At 33.6% G+C, this 17,682-nt stretch overlaps 3 protein-coding genes across 5 annotated transcripts; 1 reads left to right on the top strand and 2 right to left on the bottom strand.

The window, feature by feature from the left end:
* Positions 1 to 364: 364 nt before the first annotated feature.
* Positions 365 to 7,607, bottom strand: LOC149899366 (protein D2-like). 3 transcript variants are annotated; one of them, XM_090114505.1, is made up of 5 exons: positions 7,484 to 7,607; positions 5,605 to 5,701; positions 2,126 to 2,249; positions 1,309 to 1,522; positions 365 to 591 (listed from the first exon to the last, which is right to left on the bottom strand). In XM_090114505.1, exons 2-5 carry the CDS (start codon positions 5,683 to 5,685, stop codon positions 453 to 455), a joined length of 558 nt encoding a protein of 185 aa, XP_089970631.1. In that variant the 5' UTR covers positions 5,686 to 5,701; positions 7,484 to 7,607; the 3' UTR covers positions 365 to 452. The 3 variants fall into 3 exon arrangements, with proteins under 3 accessions (XP_089970631.1, XP_089970630.1, XP_089970632.1); XM_090114504.1 differs by having other exon boundaries at positions 5,605 to 5,726; positions 7,484 to 7,591; XM_090114506.1 differs by lacking the exon at positions 7,484 to 7,607 and having other exon boundaries at positions 5,605 to 5,810.
* Positions 7,608 to 7,915: 308 nt separating this feature from the next.
* LOC149899365 (uncharacterized) lies at positions 7,916 to 10,541 on the top strand. The gene is made up of 2 exons (XM_090114724.1): positions 7,916 to 8,287; positions 9,216 to 10,541. Exons 1-2 carry the CDS (start codon positions 8,112 to 8,114, stop codon positions 10,483 to 10,485), a joined length of 1,446 nt encoding a protein of 481 aa, XP_089970850.1. The 5' UTR covers positions 7,916 to 8,111; the 3' UTR covers positions 10,486 to 10,541.
* Positions 10,542 to 11,513: 972 nt separating this feature from the next.
* On the bottom strand, positions 11,514 to 17,476 carry HDAC3 (histone deacetylase 3). The gene is made up of 7 exons (XM_090114535.1): positions 17,022 to 17,476; positions 16,360 to 16,548; positions 15,667 to 15,941; positions 14,838 to 15,025; positions 13,965 to 14,105; positions 13,583 to 13,695; positions 11,514 to 13,479 (listed from the first exon to the last, which is right to left on the bottom strand). Exons 1-7 carry the CDS (start codon positions 17,260 to 17,262, stop codon positions 13,319 to 13,321), a joined length of 1,308 nt encoding a protein of 435 aa, XP_089970661.1. The 5' UTR covers positions 17,263 to 17,476; the 3' UTR covers positions 11,514 to 13,318.
* Between the last annotated feature and the right edge of the window lie 206 nt (positions 17,477 to 17,682).

Below are 17,682 nucleotides of genomic sequence, written 5' to 3'. Positions count from 1 at the left end.
CGTCATGCCGCCGCATCCTGCGGTGTGCCGCGTCATGCTGCAGCATCCTGCGATACGTCGCGGCATCGTGGCATCGAAATAAAGTAACTTGAATTCTAAACTGATTGAAATAAGATTCAAAATAACTTCATTAGTAATAAAATCCTCTGCCCTGCCATGCCACGCCGTGCCGGCAGTGGGCGCCGGCCCTAAGTCACAACATAAGTAATTTAGAATACATATTTTTATGAATACAAAATAATATGTAAGCCTTTAATTAACCTTTCTTTACATACTGCTTTTGATGTACACGTAAAAATAACGTCTGATTCATGTTTCCTTCTCTAAAATCCTTATTTTAAATAACAAAAAAAATAAAACACCATACTTTTAAACTATATATTTAGAGGGTATCTTAACATCTAACTACCGCCAATTTCATCAACGATATTACAGGCACACATTTTAAATGCTCAAGCTCCAAGTTGTTTATACAATATGGGGACATAATCGTCATATTCCGCTTGATAGAAGTTTCCAGCAATGGGGTCTCCAAGCTTGTATTTTTCCGCGAATTTCGCAATGGAGAAACCTCCGCGTTTGTCGCCAGAACTGAAATAAAAGATTGTCTTTGAAATACACTTTACTATATATATATTACACTATGAAAAATACGCAGAAAAACTATAGGTAGGTAATTTATAATATAGATAGATAGATAGATAGATAATTCTTTATTGCACACACACAAGATTTACAATAAACATAGAAAAAGACAAATAGATGCAAGTATGTACAAATGGCGGCCTTATCGCTAGGCCTAGGCTAATAAGTGAAATTAAAACATGTTAATTTAATTTAATTTCGTTTATCTTAATATATATAAATCTCGTGTCACAATGTTTGTCCTCAATGGACTCCTAAACCACTTAACCGATTATAATAAAATTCGCACACCATGTGCAGTTCGATACAACTTTAGAGATAGTATAGTTTAAACATGTAGGTACCACGGGCGAAGCCGGGGCGGACCGCTAGTTTTTATATAATTTTGATGCGTGATATCACTGTCAGAATCAATTTAATTTAAAAACACCTTCAAGTTTAAATACACACACTCATACAAATGTACATAATATGCGATGCGAAGCTTTTTTTTTCAACCGACTTCAAAAGCTTGAGATCCTTCATCTTCTCAATTCTACTAAAGTTTGAGTTTGAGTTTCAATCTGGTTGATTTTTAAATTTTGTATAGTTAAGGCAATTTGAAGCCAATTTTTAATATAGCCCAAAAATGCATTTTTCTATTCTTTACAATCCAATACTCACGTATTAGGCAACCTCGGTTCATCGAAGCTCAGTTTCCCCGGCTGCTTGTACACGAGGAACACGTATCTATGCAGCCCGGTTCCCTCCGGAGGTCCAGAACCGATGTACGCGGACAGAGTCTCCCCACTCGCTACGTTCTGTCCGGGAATATTGCCAACAAGCCAGTGGTGCCATTCGCGGAATTTGGGCTCTTTGCGGGATGGCGCGTCTGGGTCTGAAAGTTAATAATAGAATTTTTGTGAATTACGAACTATAAAAGTAAAAACAACTAAAGATTTATGAAAACAAAGTGCAGTACACATTATAATAGAAAACTAGATGAAACATTTGCGACTTATTTGTAACTTGACTATTACTTGTTATTCTTCGGAACTACGTCAACAATTTAACTTTATAATTTCTATTAAAGTATGTATTTCAGTACTTTAATCAAATTCTTTCCGTATTTTCAACTAGAATTCGTAATTTTGTATTTTTCCAAACTACCCTCAAAATTTAGAACTATCAAGTAACTCTTAAATCAATTTAAGCTGTACCTATCAAATGCATAATAATTAATCCATACTAATATTATAAATGCTAAAGTAACTCTGTCTGTCTGTCTGTCGCGGGCGGAAAGCTAGTACATCTTATATATAAAATTCTCGTGTCACAATGTTAGTCTGCATACTCCTCCGAAACGGGTGGACCGATTCTCATGAAATTTTCTGTGCATATCGGGTAAGTCTGAGAATCGGCCAACATCTATTTTTCATATGTACCACGGGCAAAGCCGCGGGCGGACCGCTAGTATTCTATAATATAGACATTATCTCACCAGTCATAGCCAGAGTGTAGAAGCTATCAGCGCTGGCCTCCCAGCTGACAGAGGGCACATCCTTCACGTTGGTCGGAGTCAGCACATTGCCCTCCTTGACTTCCACGCCGCTGGGGTATTTTACCTGTAGAAAAATAAAAATTTTGGTAAATGTTAAAGAATTAACATTGGGATGTTAGGAAAAGTAAAAGTCAATACTGCAGGTTTTATTTATACGTCATACAAATGCTGTCTCAAAGACCTGCTAAGTTATGTGCATCACACTTTTATGCTCATTTATTATAATTAAAGCAATAGGGAGACAATGATTTCATTTTGTAAGTTTCGAATGTGCCCTGATGCTGTTATAGGTAGTTATCGATCGGCGAAACTAAATCCAAACGCATATTACGTTTTTGAATACATGTATAAAATTTAACAATAAATTCCGAATTAGGACCGATTTTTCAATGCTTGGATAAAACTTATCCGTCCAATAAAGTATTACACGATAATATTAAAATGTCACGTAAACTGTCAAATACGGGCAATAAGAATACGTTTTTAAAATGGTAGTTTTATACATTATTCGACGAATAAGTTTTATCCAAGCATTGAAAAATCGGCCCTTAGTCGTAGTAGACGAAAGTATTTTTCAGTAAATAATTTGTAATTTTTTTTTCGAATAAAGGCATATTTATGTAAAAAAAAAGGTTTGAGGATTCTAACAGTTAATACAAAACAGTAACTCAAGCTACCTTTATAACCTGTAAATATTATTTAAACAGTCACCACAAAGACTGTCTTCTTTTTTTAAGGTCCCCATTTGATTCCTACATCAATTAATCATAAAGCTTAACAATCAAAGATTTACCTAATTGCCATAACACGATACAAGAGCCTCAAACACACATCCGCCTCATTAGTGCATCTAGAAAATTCTTAGTGTCTATTGGATAATCACAAAAATGTCCATGAAATCTCAACGAAACCTGATATTACTGGCTCACAGTTACATCTACAAATTGGAGCTCATTCGTCAAATGTCAACCAGAAATTACGATCTTTATATCCGACAAATATCACATTATTCCTCTAATGGCATCATCTGATTAACGTTTATAAAAGGGAAGCAAAATTATCTGATGTTGTATTATATGTATGCCTACGTTGTGAAGGTTATTTTGAATTATAGTACGGTATGATACATCATTATCGTGGACGATTTCTAAGAGTACCCGCGGCCCCGGCTAACTGCGCGGCTCGACGGAACACAGTGGGGTTTTAGTCGGTAAGAATCCGACATAACCCTTGGCTCCATCCCCGGGGGCCGTGGGTATCTTTGGAAGATTTCCCCACTATAAAAAAAAAATGATACATCATTATGGCATATCATTAGCAACCGTGCGAAATATGTAAGAGCAATTGCTTTTTAGGTCTCCGTGTTATAAAACGGGACCCTATTACTTTTCGAATACCGATTCGAAAAGTAATAGGGTCCCGTGTACATGGTAATTATGACGATTCAGTGCTTCTAGAAGAAGTGTAACTGAATAGGTAAATAAATGTTTGAGTTTGAAACTTCGCTGCCTGTCTATCTGTCTGTCCGCCTCTTGTTAGACAGTTGATTTTTTTAGAGTTACTAATGTACATATTTCTACTTCTGCTTTAACAATAAATAATAAAAAACGAGGTAAAGGAGAAGATTGGCACAGTCATAATAACTCAGGCCCCGGAATCACAGACACAAATTGTGTCACACAATAGAAAATCTATTGTGTCGTGGACCGATCGGGCCGTTCGGAGGTCAACGGGTTATTTGGATGGATGACCAATTTTTTTGTTGCTTATTTGTACGAAACTCTAGTGTTGCGAATCTGACTCACACTTGACCATTTTTAGTACGAAATAATACCTACATCATTATAGCACATCATTAGCTACCATGAGAAATATGTGTTCGAGCAATTGCTTTTTTTTTGCTCTCTAAAGTTATCGTCTTTTCAAGGACGTTGAAAAAATATTTCTATTAACCGGATATTTTTTGCTATGATTGTTTAATTATCTACATTGTTTGATGATAACTATAGTAATTATTTGTCGAATCGTTCGATAAACAGATGAAAACTAAAAAATGTTGTGTGGTTTTATGAAACCACGGTAAAAGTGAAACTGTTCGAACGGTTCCGAACACTGCTTTGGTACACAACTGGTAAACAATTTCGTGCTATCGCGTTTATTGCTTTTTGAATCAATTACATTTACTAAGTTCAAAAAACCTTATCTATTATTTAAGAAATATAAATTAAAACAAGGACTTACTATACATTTTGATTAGTTGAATTGATATTTAAAATTTATACAATTTAGAGCTTTGAACAAAAAGAAAGCAACCAATCGGTGTGTTGTAGGTACTTTCTCAACTCACCCCTAAAGGGTAGATATAGTATGTTTACCTAAAGATAAATATCCTAGATGATTTTCAAAGTTGAAATTATGTAGTTAAAGAAAGTTTCTATTTTTTCGTATTTATACAAAATATCGATAACGTGAAGAGCGTTTTGAACGACACACTTTCTAAAGAAACTTTCAAATGGAAGGAGTTTAAAACAACGAAGAAATCAAATAAAGCCAATGTTTCTTATAACATGGCGAATGAATAGAGATGTTTCAAAACATTGCAAGTACCTATTATACAAAATGAGGTAAAATTCTCATACAGAACTGCTGAAAATATTACACAAAATAATTATCCAATATTAATGAAAAAACTTGATAATGCTTCAAGGTTTTAAGTGTTAATTTGCAAGTACTAAATTAAAAACTGCTTTACCTAAACTATCTACTACTACAACTTTAGTTTACTGTAAAAAACTTTATACTCATTACACAAAATCTATCTCAACAATAATAATTATTATTATGACCCATCCTGGTTGATTTGTATAAATAGATTTTTTTTTACACTGTACAAGTACCTATATAGGATTAATTAAATATTTCTCAGTAATTAATAATTATACTTGTTAGAGGCAGGTCATGGGAAATCTGTGAACTTCATTTTATTTAGCACTTGCGCGCGCGCACCTGTAAGACCTATCGTCGTGTAACATTGAATTAAATACGAAACTGCATACAAAAATATTATCAAAATTAAATAAAGAACTATCGATTAACACAAACAAAAGCAGTGTAAATAAGTTTACAAAAATAGCATTGATAAAAAATAAAAATTGTATCTTACATTTTTGTCTTTGTAGCTCACGAAACAAGTTTGTCAATAACAAAATATGCTAATACAAAAACTTGATGTTAATTATAATATAAGAAGCTGTGCCACGGGCAAAATCGAGAATTTCTAAAGCTCATGTGTTATTCTGATATACATATACCTGTATTACTGAAAAGTTTCATCCAAATCTGGTCAGTAGTTTTTTCGTAAAAGACATCGATCCTCACTACAACTTTCGCATTTATAATATTAAGTAGGATAAACTTACCGTGATCAAAGCACTGGGCGCTTTCGGCACCACATCAGGCACCACGGCGTTCGCCTCGAAGCTCTTCGCTACCGTCGACATCGCTCTTGCAAACACCCTAAAATTGACCATAGTGCTGTCTGCTATTAACAAAAGAATCGCAAATCTCAATGTACGTCCCATCTTGACAACATGTACGCACGGCAGACAACGGACGAATGAGCGGAATGAAGCGAGATGGCGCTATTTATGCGAGCTAAACTTTTTTTTGTGAGCGGCCAATACATTGAATTGTATTTCTCATTGTAGTTGATATGAAAGTTATTATTTACTTTATTTGGTAATATATCAATATTTTGCATAATATAGATAAAATAATCATGGAATGACACTGAAAAATAATTGGAATAAAAAGAAGAACAGTATGGGTGGCGCAAACAGGTTAACAGAAAATGCATAGTAGCATATAGTAAATCTATGTGTCAAAAAAGCTCAGATTTTATTACTTTTAACAAAAATAAGACATTGTTTACTTTACTTTTGCCTACTACATAATTGAAATTCAAAATAAATTAAGTATTTATTTTTAAATAAATCTTTTTGTCTTTAAAAATATTCTGTAGTCAGCGGCAAAATATTTAAAAGGATCATTCCACATGATCATAGTTTAAATCTTATTATTATTATAACTTTTAGATATTATATTAAATCTTGGATTCACTGGCTTTAAATTTAAATAATAAATAAAAGTTATAAATTTTTATACATAATATAACATTTAAAATATAATTGTTAATGAATTAAATGAGCATTTTATCATGAAAATTATTTAGAAATTATTCACCTTATCATAAAACACAGTAGTTTCAATAATAGTGTAAATAAACATTGAATTGAGGTATTAGTAAAAATTAGGTACTTAAAAATATTACTTATATACAACCCAGAGACACCACTTATAATTTTAAGTGTCGCAGTAGTCTTATGGCTGGTTCACACTTTGATTAGTGTGAGTGCAGGTGATTAGTGCGAGTGCAGGTGTGCAGTGCGAGTAGTGTCCAATTGACTGCGAGTGCAGGTGTGTAGTGCGAGTAGTGTCCAATTCACTGCAAGTGCAGGTGATTAGTGCGAGTGCAGGCACGCTGCGAGTGAGGGGGAAGGGAGGGCGCGCGGGACGTGGCTACTCGCAGTCCACTCGCAAAAAAATAGAACACGCTTCTATTCGCTTTACTACACAGCCTACTAAACACTCGCACTAAACAGTCGCTGTCCACACGTAGTTACTAAACACCTGCACTCATCACCTGCACTCGCACTAATCAAAGTGTGAACCAGCCATTAGAAGTTAGTATCGAATAATATAAAAATTTCATATTCTCAAATACCTACAAATATAAATTAAAACAGTGGACTGACAGAAACCTCATGTGTAAATATAGTCATGTGATTTATAAGCTGATATGTCTAAATAAATAAATAAAAATAAATGTTGTTTTGTGTACATAGCAAATATTACCCACATTGACATTTAAGATTATGCTAATAAATGTTAAAAGATTCTATCTACCTACATGTAGATGAAGAATATTTTTCTAGAAAAATCTAATTTGAAAGTGAATGAAGTCTGTATGCATCAAATATCAAACAAATAAAACATTTGCAATGATTACAGTACATTATTATATGTGCAATAACACTTATCTGATTATGCTAGGCACCTAAATATCGACTCTAGAATGCTATCGAACAAATAGATAACGATAGTACTATTTTTATTAAGAGTGAAGAGGTTTTATGCAAATCGTAGGCAGGTATGTAGCAAATATTTGTAAAAGATTATTATATGAAAGAATCAGACACACACAAGCATGAAAGGTATATAAAAAATAATTCAATTTACCTATAATCTGCTATCACTGGCGTAGAAATACATGCAAAAGTGCAAGCTGGATTGTAAAAAAACTTGCCGAATGCCGGTTCCAATCCAAGAGCGGCGAGTTGATTGACATCTCATTGACATTGACAGATTGATAACAGATAATTAATATAGTTGTGAATTGTGATAGAATGAGAGAAAATAAAGATAAGAAAGGAAATTTATGGAGAAATTATAAATTTAATACATAGTACCTACATAAATAGGCTCTTAAACTCTAAAGTATATCCACTAAAAACCTGATGAATCAATAAGCAAACGGGAATAATTCAAGAGTTAAGTCTATTTTTAATGAAATAATTTATTTAAAACATTAAAATGGCTACCTGTTCTGTGGCTACAACAATGATACCATGTTTATAAATTTGTCAACTGTCCAAACTACAGCTTCATTTTTTATCTTCTTTTGTCAGCTGTTCTATCTCAGCAATAATTTTATTTATTTTTAAAGCGTTTAATTTGTTTCGAAATTATTGAATCCAAAACGAAATACGTATTACTTTGAAACAAGTGAGATTTGGGTAATATTCGCGTACCATTAGTAACATTGAAGAAATGTAATTTCCCATTTGTTTTCTTTATTCTTACAAATATGTCGCCTCGTAAACAACCAAGTAGCTTGTTAAGATTGTGTATTAAAAGTTCTCTTAGTTTGATAAATGAATGTTGTTATATTATCGAGAAAAATAATCCCGATATAGACTGTAGGGAATGCGAAAGGCAGGTGTGCGCGTTAAAAGGACATCTCATGGCTTTGTTACCAGCAAGGTTTGTAGATATTTCAATATTGTAAATAATAAAAAACATTCCTTGTTAAGTTGTGAATGAACCCCTGTTCCATTTTATTTTTCAATATTATTGGGTAGGTATATTAAAAAAATATCAAATAAGTAATATTGAAAATTAGAAAGTTTGATAGAAAAATATGTATTTAAAATCATTTGCTAACTACCATAGTTTAGATTTAGAATTTAGATTACCTTTTTAATGTGGTAGTAATTTCCTGAATAATTAACTAGCTGACCCATTAAATAATTTGAAAATTTTACTCTTATTGCTCATATTTTTATAGCATAATAATATAGCCTTACTTCCCATAGGGATTATATTCCACTAGTTTTCAGCCTGTGGCTTCTCCCGCTGTGTCTAAAACCTAATATATACTGAAACCTTCCTCTTGTATCACTCTATCTATTAAAAAACTGCATCAAAATCCGTCCCTTAGTTTTAAAGATTTAAGCATACATAGGGACAGACTTAGCGACTTTGTTTTATACTATGTAGTGATTCAACCCAAAGCATTGTGCAATGCATAGCCGAAATTGGCTTGTTCATACATTAACATGCTCATCTAATATATCAAATTTCTTATGATTGATCATTGGTCAATGTGTAAATCTATCTGGTATATGGAACAGTCTCCTAGTTGTCCAACAAATCACAGCAAAATCTAAAAAAAGTAGCTTATATTATACTCTGGGTTTGCTCGCTTTTCATTTTAATTTTTAGTTTGATTATGGCATTTAAAATGCCTACAAATAAAAAATTTTCAAATTTTGAAAGAAAAATGATCATGAAACAGGATTCAAATACCTAAAAAAAATGAAAATATTTTCGTTCCAAATTACGAACACATAGTTATTATCCTTGCTTATAATATTAATGATGCACATTTAAAACTTTACATTTGTTTCAGGTTATTTGATGTCCTCTGTCTAGAGAGAGCCTGCTGCCGGTATCGCGGTGATCCTCGCATTCAGCTAAATGTTCTCATCCATCCCAATATGTCCATCTTCCGCAAATGCGACGTCGACAATGGCATTCCCCAACATTTCTGGATCCGTACCATCCCATGGTTCAGTCGTTTGATCGTCCTCGATTTAAAATTCATCTGCACCGACGAAATACTCGACATAATCGGCTCACAATGCCTCCTCCTCGAAGAGCTGAACATCGTCTCTAGGGTCGATATTTGCAAATCTCTCATCAATGCTTCCGTCTGGATTCGTAACGTCTCCGATGCGGGTCTGTGTTGTATTTCCAATTTAAAGAATTTGCGCATATTGGCGATGGATCCCCCTCGCAACGAGCGAGCTAGTCGCGTAGGGCGGTGCGTCTCGCAGGCCGGCATCATCATGCTCATCAGTGAGCTCCCCTACCTCGAGGAGTTGCGGATTGAATCCTGCGATATAGGGTCAACGTTGATCGGTACGGATCTAAGCATCGGTCCCCTCAGTTTACGAAAAATTAACTGTCACTTTGCATCGGCGGAAGGCATGCGGAAGCTGGTAAAGATTTGTCCACATTTAAAAGAACTGTCCATCACCCATTTGTCAGCCCATAACAAGGACGCGATTTTAGAAGAGATAGCATTGAGTGATATTAGGTTACATAAGTTGGATATGTCGTTTTTCTCATACAGCACTTCTATGCATAGTATGCTCGAGGTGAAGGGGTGTTACTTGACTCATTTCTCCTTGTGGGAGATCGACCATTCACTAACTTTAGACGCTGTTATTAACATTGGCACGTGTTGCCCTAACCTCACATCTCTCTGTCTCATGACCCAATCGAACTATTTCTCGATACCCCGCTTTTTCCGGCGACCGACGAACATATTCCGCGAGATCGAGACATTGACGTTAGGTAACGAGAATTTTAGTATCGAAGAGATACTGGTATTCTTCGCAGAGTGCACGCAGAGTCTACGGAAGTTAACGTTGAAATATCAGACGAAATTAATTTTAGATAACACATTAGTCTATATTTTACAGAAGGGTTATTTTAAAAATATGCATAGTTTATGGTTGGACTGTACTTTGGAGGTTTCCAAAGATATAGTGAAACAAATAATACAGACATGTGAACAGTTGCAAATGTTCACAGTGGATTTTAGTGAAGACATGAGTGATGTTCATAAATACATTGCGGATAATAATTTGGACCTCAAACTAGGCGGCTACTGATATATTTTTATGTTATGTATGTATTGTTGTATTTTATGTTTAGAAATAAAGATTTTTAAAATTATGATCTTTTCTTATCCTGGCTTTTTATTTTGTGAATAAGAAAACTAATATGCTAGGTAAAAAAATATTTATTGCAATTATTTTATGCACTTCATTTAAGAAGTTAGGCTGAAACTATTTATGCAAAATAAATTCATTAAAATTTAAATTGAGATGTATAAAATAAGTTGATGTATCAACATATTACTTATATAAATTTTTCTTCTCTATTGAAGTCATACAATTTTGTGCAATATTTAAACTATTAAAACAAAAGTTAACTTAAGGATTGTTAAATAAATACTGCATTTTCATTACAATTTAATTTATAGTCAAACAAATAAAATGCTTAACAGTACCTAAAGCTATATATGTATATCTATTTTAAGTTAAATCTTGTAAGCATGGAAGAATAAGAAGTTTATGGATCTGTTTCTTAAAATACTTTGTAAACAGGATTATTCAATTTAGGAATGTCATAGACAATATTTTTAATCTGAATTGAACATACACTGTGTAGATAACGATTAACGATTGACATTCACAAACACATGGCTTAAAAAGTACATAATATTATCACATAAGTATATGATTTTCAGATATAATACAAAAAAAACATTTTTAATTTGGAATTAACAAATCAGGAAATCATCACATAACCAATTTATTTACAAATAGTAAAATATTCATATAAAATATTATAAAACAATCTATGGAGCTTTAATTCTAAAAGGTATTCATTAATATAGTTAATCTTCAGAGAACTACAGCTTGACCGCAACCGCTGTACCGCGCTCTATGTGTGGTGAGGCGGGTACCAGGTAAGAAAGAGCACGAGTTAGAAGTTAGAAAGAGGCGGAACGGTCGGTACCAAGAAGCTTATATCTAATACACTGGAGATTTCAGTATGAACATTAACTTGTAACAAGAAAATATGACATTGAATGACGCTTGTATGTTTTTTTATCCCTTTCACACCTAGGTAGATAGTTAGGTGTGAAAGGGATAAAAAAACATACAGGCGTCATTCAAGGTCATATTTTCTTGTTACAAGTTAATGTTCATACTGAAATCTCCAGTGTATTAGATATAAGCTTCTTGGTCGGTACTCACCCCCGCCTTGCCGCGCACATACCTATACAGCGGTACAGCCACTGCGGTAGCTATAATTATAATTTAACTAAATAATATTGTTCATCATGATTCTCAAATAAATTAATGACCATTTTAATTGTGCCAATATTATCTTAAATAAAAAATCCCTACCTACATTTTGACAAAAAAGATCCCTATTCTGCTTAAAGTGCTAATTAAATATAAGTAATAATAAATTTTAGGCCTTACTTGTAGGTAATATACATCTACTGGATGCTTTGGGCATTTAAATTACATTATAATTTTAACATTTTCACACATTTCAATTTTTATAAACACATTTATAATAATTGTCTGGTATATGTATATTTTGTAATTGTATCTAAACCACAGAATACATAATAGTAGCTAAACGCTACAGAACGGAAACTCCGCCGAATGAACATAGTCTGTGGTTATTTTATGTAGACACTAACTTGCACACTATGGGTAAAGAATTTCATCCTTACAATCTTTTTGTCATGAATAAATCCATATTTATAATGTATATAAGTATAACGGCCAGTTTCACCACTACAGGATTACTTTTTGCTTCTAACTTATCAGTTATGACAAACAAGGTACAAAAAAATTGACAAAAGTGGTAAATAGGCTATCATGCAAGTCCCAATACTGGATTCAGTTAAAATTATTAATAATAGCCATTATTAGCGACAAAATTTACAACATTTGCATGTAGACTTGCAATTATTGCATAGTGATCTATCAATATTTGCTATGTTCTATTGTGTAAAAATTCTATAAGAAGCACTTTTTTATTAATTGCTAGTCTGTTAACTAATCTATGACATAGGTTATAAATAATGCAAGCACTTCTTCTGATAAAGTCTAGGATTCAATTTATTCACTAAGTTACTATGTTCCATGTAACATCTTGCCATGTTAGGAAATTGTTCTGCACTATCACTTATCATATTTCATTGATTAATCATTGTTCTTGCTAGTGTTTCGCACAAGCTCTCGATATCTTTTAAATGTGTCTAACAAATGCAATAAAGCATTACTAAAATTGAGTCAAATGTTTTCATAGCACTTCTCTTTCCAAACATCACCCACAAGTGATGTATTTCGTGAGCTCAGTGTCATATTGAAATTGCATGTTGTAGTTATCTCATAAGCATTTATAACAGTTACTTTAGTTCAATGTAATATGCAATTCACACCTTATAACTGTAGTTCTAAGCACTTTGCACTACATTTACTATCGTCCTAAACAATGCACATGCACTATAGGTATGCTGGGATCCTTCACTTGGCAATGTGTTAGCCAAGTATTGTACACACACTATAGCCGAGCCACTATTCACTGAGCACTATGCTGTCACTTGGCTCTATACTGTCCACTATTCACTGAGCACTATGCTGTCACTTGGCTCTATACTGTCCACTATTCACTGAGCACTATGCTGTCACTTGGCACTATACTGTCCACTATTCACTGAGCACTATGCTGTCACTTGTCTCTACACTGTCCACTATTCACTGAGCACTATGCTGTCACTTGGCTCTATACTGTACACTATTCACTGAGCACTATGCTGTCACTTGTCTCTACACTGTCCTCGCCCACAAGCTCGCGGTACCGCCTGAACTTGCCGTGTCAGGTGGCCAGCGGGTCAGTGAGGTCGATCGTATGCTAGGGCTCCTTAACTTCGGGCAATATCTCCTTGTCGTTGTCTTTTTCATCGTCGTAGAACTCGTTTTTGGGCTCCACCATCTTGTCCGCTTCCTCTTGGCTGATACGGATGTCGGGATCTGGTTCTTCTTTCATTCGTTCCTCTTCAGGAAAGAAATCGCCTGTAATTTTGAAAAAAAAATGTTTTAAGAATGTTATGTTTCATTAGAAATGATAGTGATAAAAATTTGTAAGAAATGAATGATCCAATTAAAAATAGTTTACCTGGAATATGCGTCATTTGGACGGCGGGCGAGTGCTGACACATCTTGAGATTATCGTACACATATTTTGTGATTGCTTCCAAATATTGCTTGCTGTTTGCATTTGTTGAATTTCTGTAAAAACAATCATTCATATTAAAATAAGTAAATATTTGAACAAAAATTGAAACATTAATGTTCAGCTTGCTTAAAACGTGCCTGATAAACTAACAATAGGTAGGATTTAAAAAATAACTTACCTAAGTGCCTATGTTAATCAAATTTAAGAATAAACTGATTTCAAGTACCTAACAGCAACTTAAATGGGACTTACTCACTCACTAACAATAACACAATTGGCCACTTATTTTCACATAATTTACTTAACGACTAACTTCACTTACCCAGTGACCTCAGGATGCAATTGAAAGTCTGGAGCAAAAAACTCCAAATATTCAGTATACGGTAACTCATTGGAGATATCCTCATCAGTTAATAGTGACGTTTCGTATGTCCAACAACGCGCTACGTTACGTAATGTGTAGCTGTGAAATATATAGAAAATATTTTAATATGAGCAAGTAGAAAAAAATGTTGTGTGGTTTTATGAAACCACGGTAAAAGTGAAACTTAGGCACAAAATTATCGTATTTGTACGATAATAATTATCGTACGGTTCGACCGTCACGCGACATGCGCTACACAGACCAAAAAGTTTGAGACGATGTAATAAAAGTTTCACTTTGAAAACTCATTAAATAGAAAAAAGAAACAAAAAATACTCAATAATGATATGTGTAGAATGTGAATTGTAAAAAAAAATTTTATAAAATTTGTGTGCATGTGATTTTGAAGATAAGATGGCGTAGATGATACGCAGGCATTCTCATCTTGTTTGCAAATTTTTTACCAAATAGATACAGCAATTTATGAAGGAACAAATATGTTAGGAATAAAATATTTTTTTTACATATCTGTAGTAATAATTAATTGGAGATTCTAATCATTGACCAGCTAGACACACACACAACTTAATTATCATATACCTATAAAAAATATAATTTAAGAAATTAAATAAAAAATGTTGTGTGGTTTTATGAAACCACGGTAAAAGTGAAACTTAGGCACAAAATTATCGTATTGGTACGATAATTATCGTACGGTTCCGAACACTGCTTTATACCTATTCGGCAGCCGACCGTCACGCGACATGCGCTATACAGACCAAAAAGTTTGAGACGATGTAATAAAAGTTTCACTTTAAAAATATTACTTACCCCCCACCGCCAACCACGAGCGTAGGCAGATTAAGGTTCTTCACAAACTTAACACATTCCCCGTGGCCTCTAGTGGATAACGAGAAGCAACCAAGTCTGTCACCGGCGAGGGAATCCGCCCCGCACTGTAGGACTATGGCCGCGGGACGGTAGAACTCCATCACATTGGATATTACGGGTTTGAAAACCTGTAATTGGTAATTTTAGTTTTAATTTTTTGAAGTGAAAACTTCTTTAGCGGCGTTGAGCACTTTTTCTGTAATGGGTATAAAATCTTAAACTCGCGTCAGGACACGTGACCTGATCGAAAAAGCGTAAGACGGATGGATATCAAACATGCTCAATGTTAATGATCAAGTTTTCACTTCTGCCGGCACTCCCGGAGTGCAACTTGTCTTTTTTTTAGCCTTGTTTATTTTTAAATAAATAAATCGTTTATTTGCAAGTAAACATGGTATACAGTGGTGTTAAAATACATTATTGCAGCATGTTTAGCCGACATTCAATGGCATGAAAATTACATAAATACATTTTGTGTCACTTAATTTGTGTCACACTTGTGTTTCTTAATTTTTGTGTCACACTTGTGTTTCTTAATTTTATTTTAGTATAAGCAATTTATTATTATAAATGATTTCTTTCTTAATTGTGTAAAATGATATAGATTTATATTATTTGTATATTCATATAATATTAATAGCCCGTAGAATTATTATGGAAAAAGAATTGTTAAAATCATTCTTAAGCTTATTTGTTTTGTTCAAAAATACAATTTGTTAAATAAAAAAATTCGAGTATTTCTTTTTATTTTAAACACTACTTTACTAACCTGTACATAACTTAGATCGTCGATTCCTTCCTTCAAAGGCACATTAACCGAAAAATATCTACCACTCTCTGCCCCCGTTTCATACATATCGCCCGTTCCCGGGAAGAAGTAGTTCCCATACTTATGGAAGCTGACCGTCATCACTCTATCTGTGAGATAGAAGGCTTCTTGCACACCGTCGCCGTGGTGGACGTCTATATCGATGTATAGCACGCGAGGATGGTATTTGAGTAGCTCTAGTATGGCTATGACTATGTCGTTTACATAGCAGAAACCTGGAATGAACAATTTATACTTTTTAATCATCATTATGTTTATTAGCCTATATTTGTTCTTATGAAGGGATACAGGTCTTAACCAGGGTTTAGGCTGTAAACCGCAGCATGCTTATTCGTGATAAATTACTTTAGTCATATTAAAAATTATACTCATAATAAGGATAAAATTCCTAAACTCCTATGAAATAGTAGTGAAGGAATGGATATTAGAGAAAAAAAATCATTTTTTTTACATTTGTAGTTTAAATGAATATCCATATTTGCTTTATCTATAATTTTATTATTTATAGTTATGATTAATCAATCTACTACCTAGACTCATTATATCCTATTTTGAAGTAAATTGCCATCTACACCTTATACTGAAAAACTTCACAAGCTATTGTAAATTAAAAATGTGTTACATTACACATACCTGAAGGTTCAAATTTCTTTGCATGATGCAGTCCACCGGACCAATTAATTGCAATATCGCAAGCATTGTTATTTAGTTTCATCGCTCCTTCTAAAGATGCTCCCGTATACATTGAACAGAAGTCAAATAGGCCCTCAAATACTGGACAGTCATCACCCACATTATAGTGCAAGAGATCTTTGGAATAACCTGTAAATTAATGAAGATTTGGTTAGACTAACGGCCTTACTAATTAAAAGTTAAACAATGGATAAATTTCTACCATAGCTGTGTCCTGAACAAACTGTCAAACAAGACAGGTTATTGCAATAACTAATCCATTGCATAGCAAATGGATAACATTTTATTAGTAAGACCGAAACTAATTAAATTGAATATACTTTAGTCATAAATTTATATCTGCCCTGTTAAAGAGATATTACATCTGAGAAGGTGAGTGTGGAATGAAAGTTATTGTTAAGGCTTGTTTTGGTACAACGCTACTGTTTAGCGCTCACAGCCAAAACATGAAACTGTATGAAGCACATGCGCTTATACCTATGCATAATTATATAATGATTTAATCAGTGTGACATTAAAACCAGCCTTTGTTACTTATTTACAATGATATTGTCAATATTAACTTTATAATTGTATTTTTGTGAGGTTCAAAAACTACTTACTCTGAATATTTTGCGGGGTTACATTTTGAAGAAATTCTATATAATCCTCACTGTGAAACCGGCACATATCATGTGCGCTGGCTCTATAGGGTCTATATATTTGCATTTTCTTGTGCAAGCCATAGTTGAGCACCAAACTATGTGTTACAGACAGCCGATGGGGTTTCATTGGATGCCCCGGGCCATAGTGAAAGTTACCCACGTCCGGGTTGTAGAAATACGCTACCCTGTGCTGTGTCATAATGGAAATACAAACACGTACTCCTTTAAAATTAAAATAATGCCGAGGACAATCGCAATAACAACCAAACGTTTAGTAAGTTGAATATCTCCTAGCATGCTTGTAATCGTCTTACGTTTACATTTTTAATTATTACACCATTTAATACAATTCTATTTCACTCCAAAACAATGGCTTTCTATTGATATTTATCTAATAAAACTTTAAATTATTACGGAACGAAGCGCACAACATGAACTTGAGCGTTCTTAAATGACAGAAATCAGAATATTTTTGACAGTAGACACTGTCACTAGACAGTTTCCGATTATGACGCATCAATTAACATTTAGTAATGTAATAATTTTATCACTGAAATCTTTTGTACCTTTGTCATTAGTTATCTTACCTTTCTTGCTTATCTTGAATAAGAATTATTAC

The sequence above is a fragment of the Colias eurytheme genome, chromosome 21 (genome assembly GCF_061535395.1).
Source record: "Colias eurytheme isolate Ceu_HAF_F1 chromosome 21, ilColEury1 Martin Lab GWU primary, whole genome shotgun sequence".
NCBI classification, from domain to species: domain Eukaryota; kingdom Metazoa; phylum Arthropoda; class Insecta; order Lepidoptera; family Pieridae; genus Colias; species Colias eurytheme.
The sequence above is the reverse complement of the archived record's forward strand: the minus strand, read 5'-3'. Positions and strand labels throughout refer to the sequence as shown.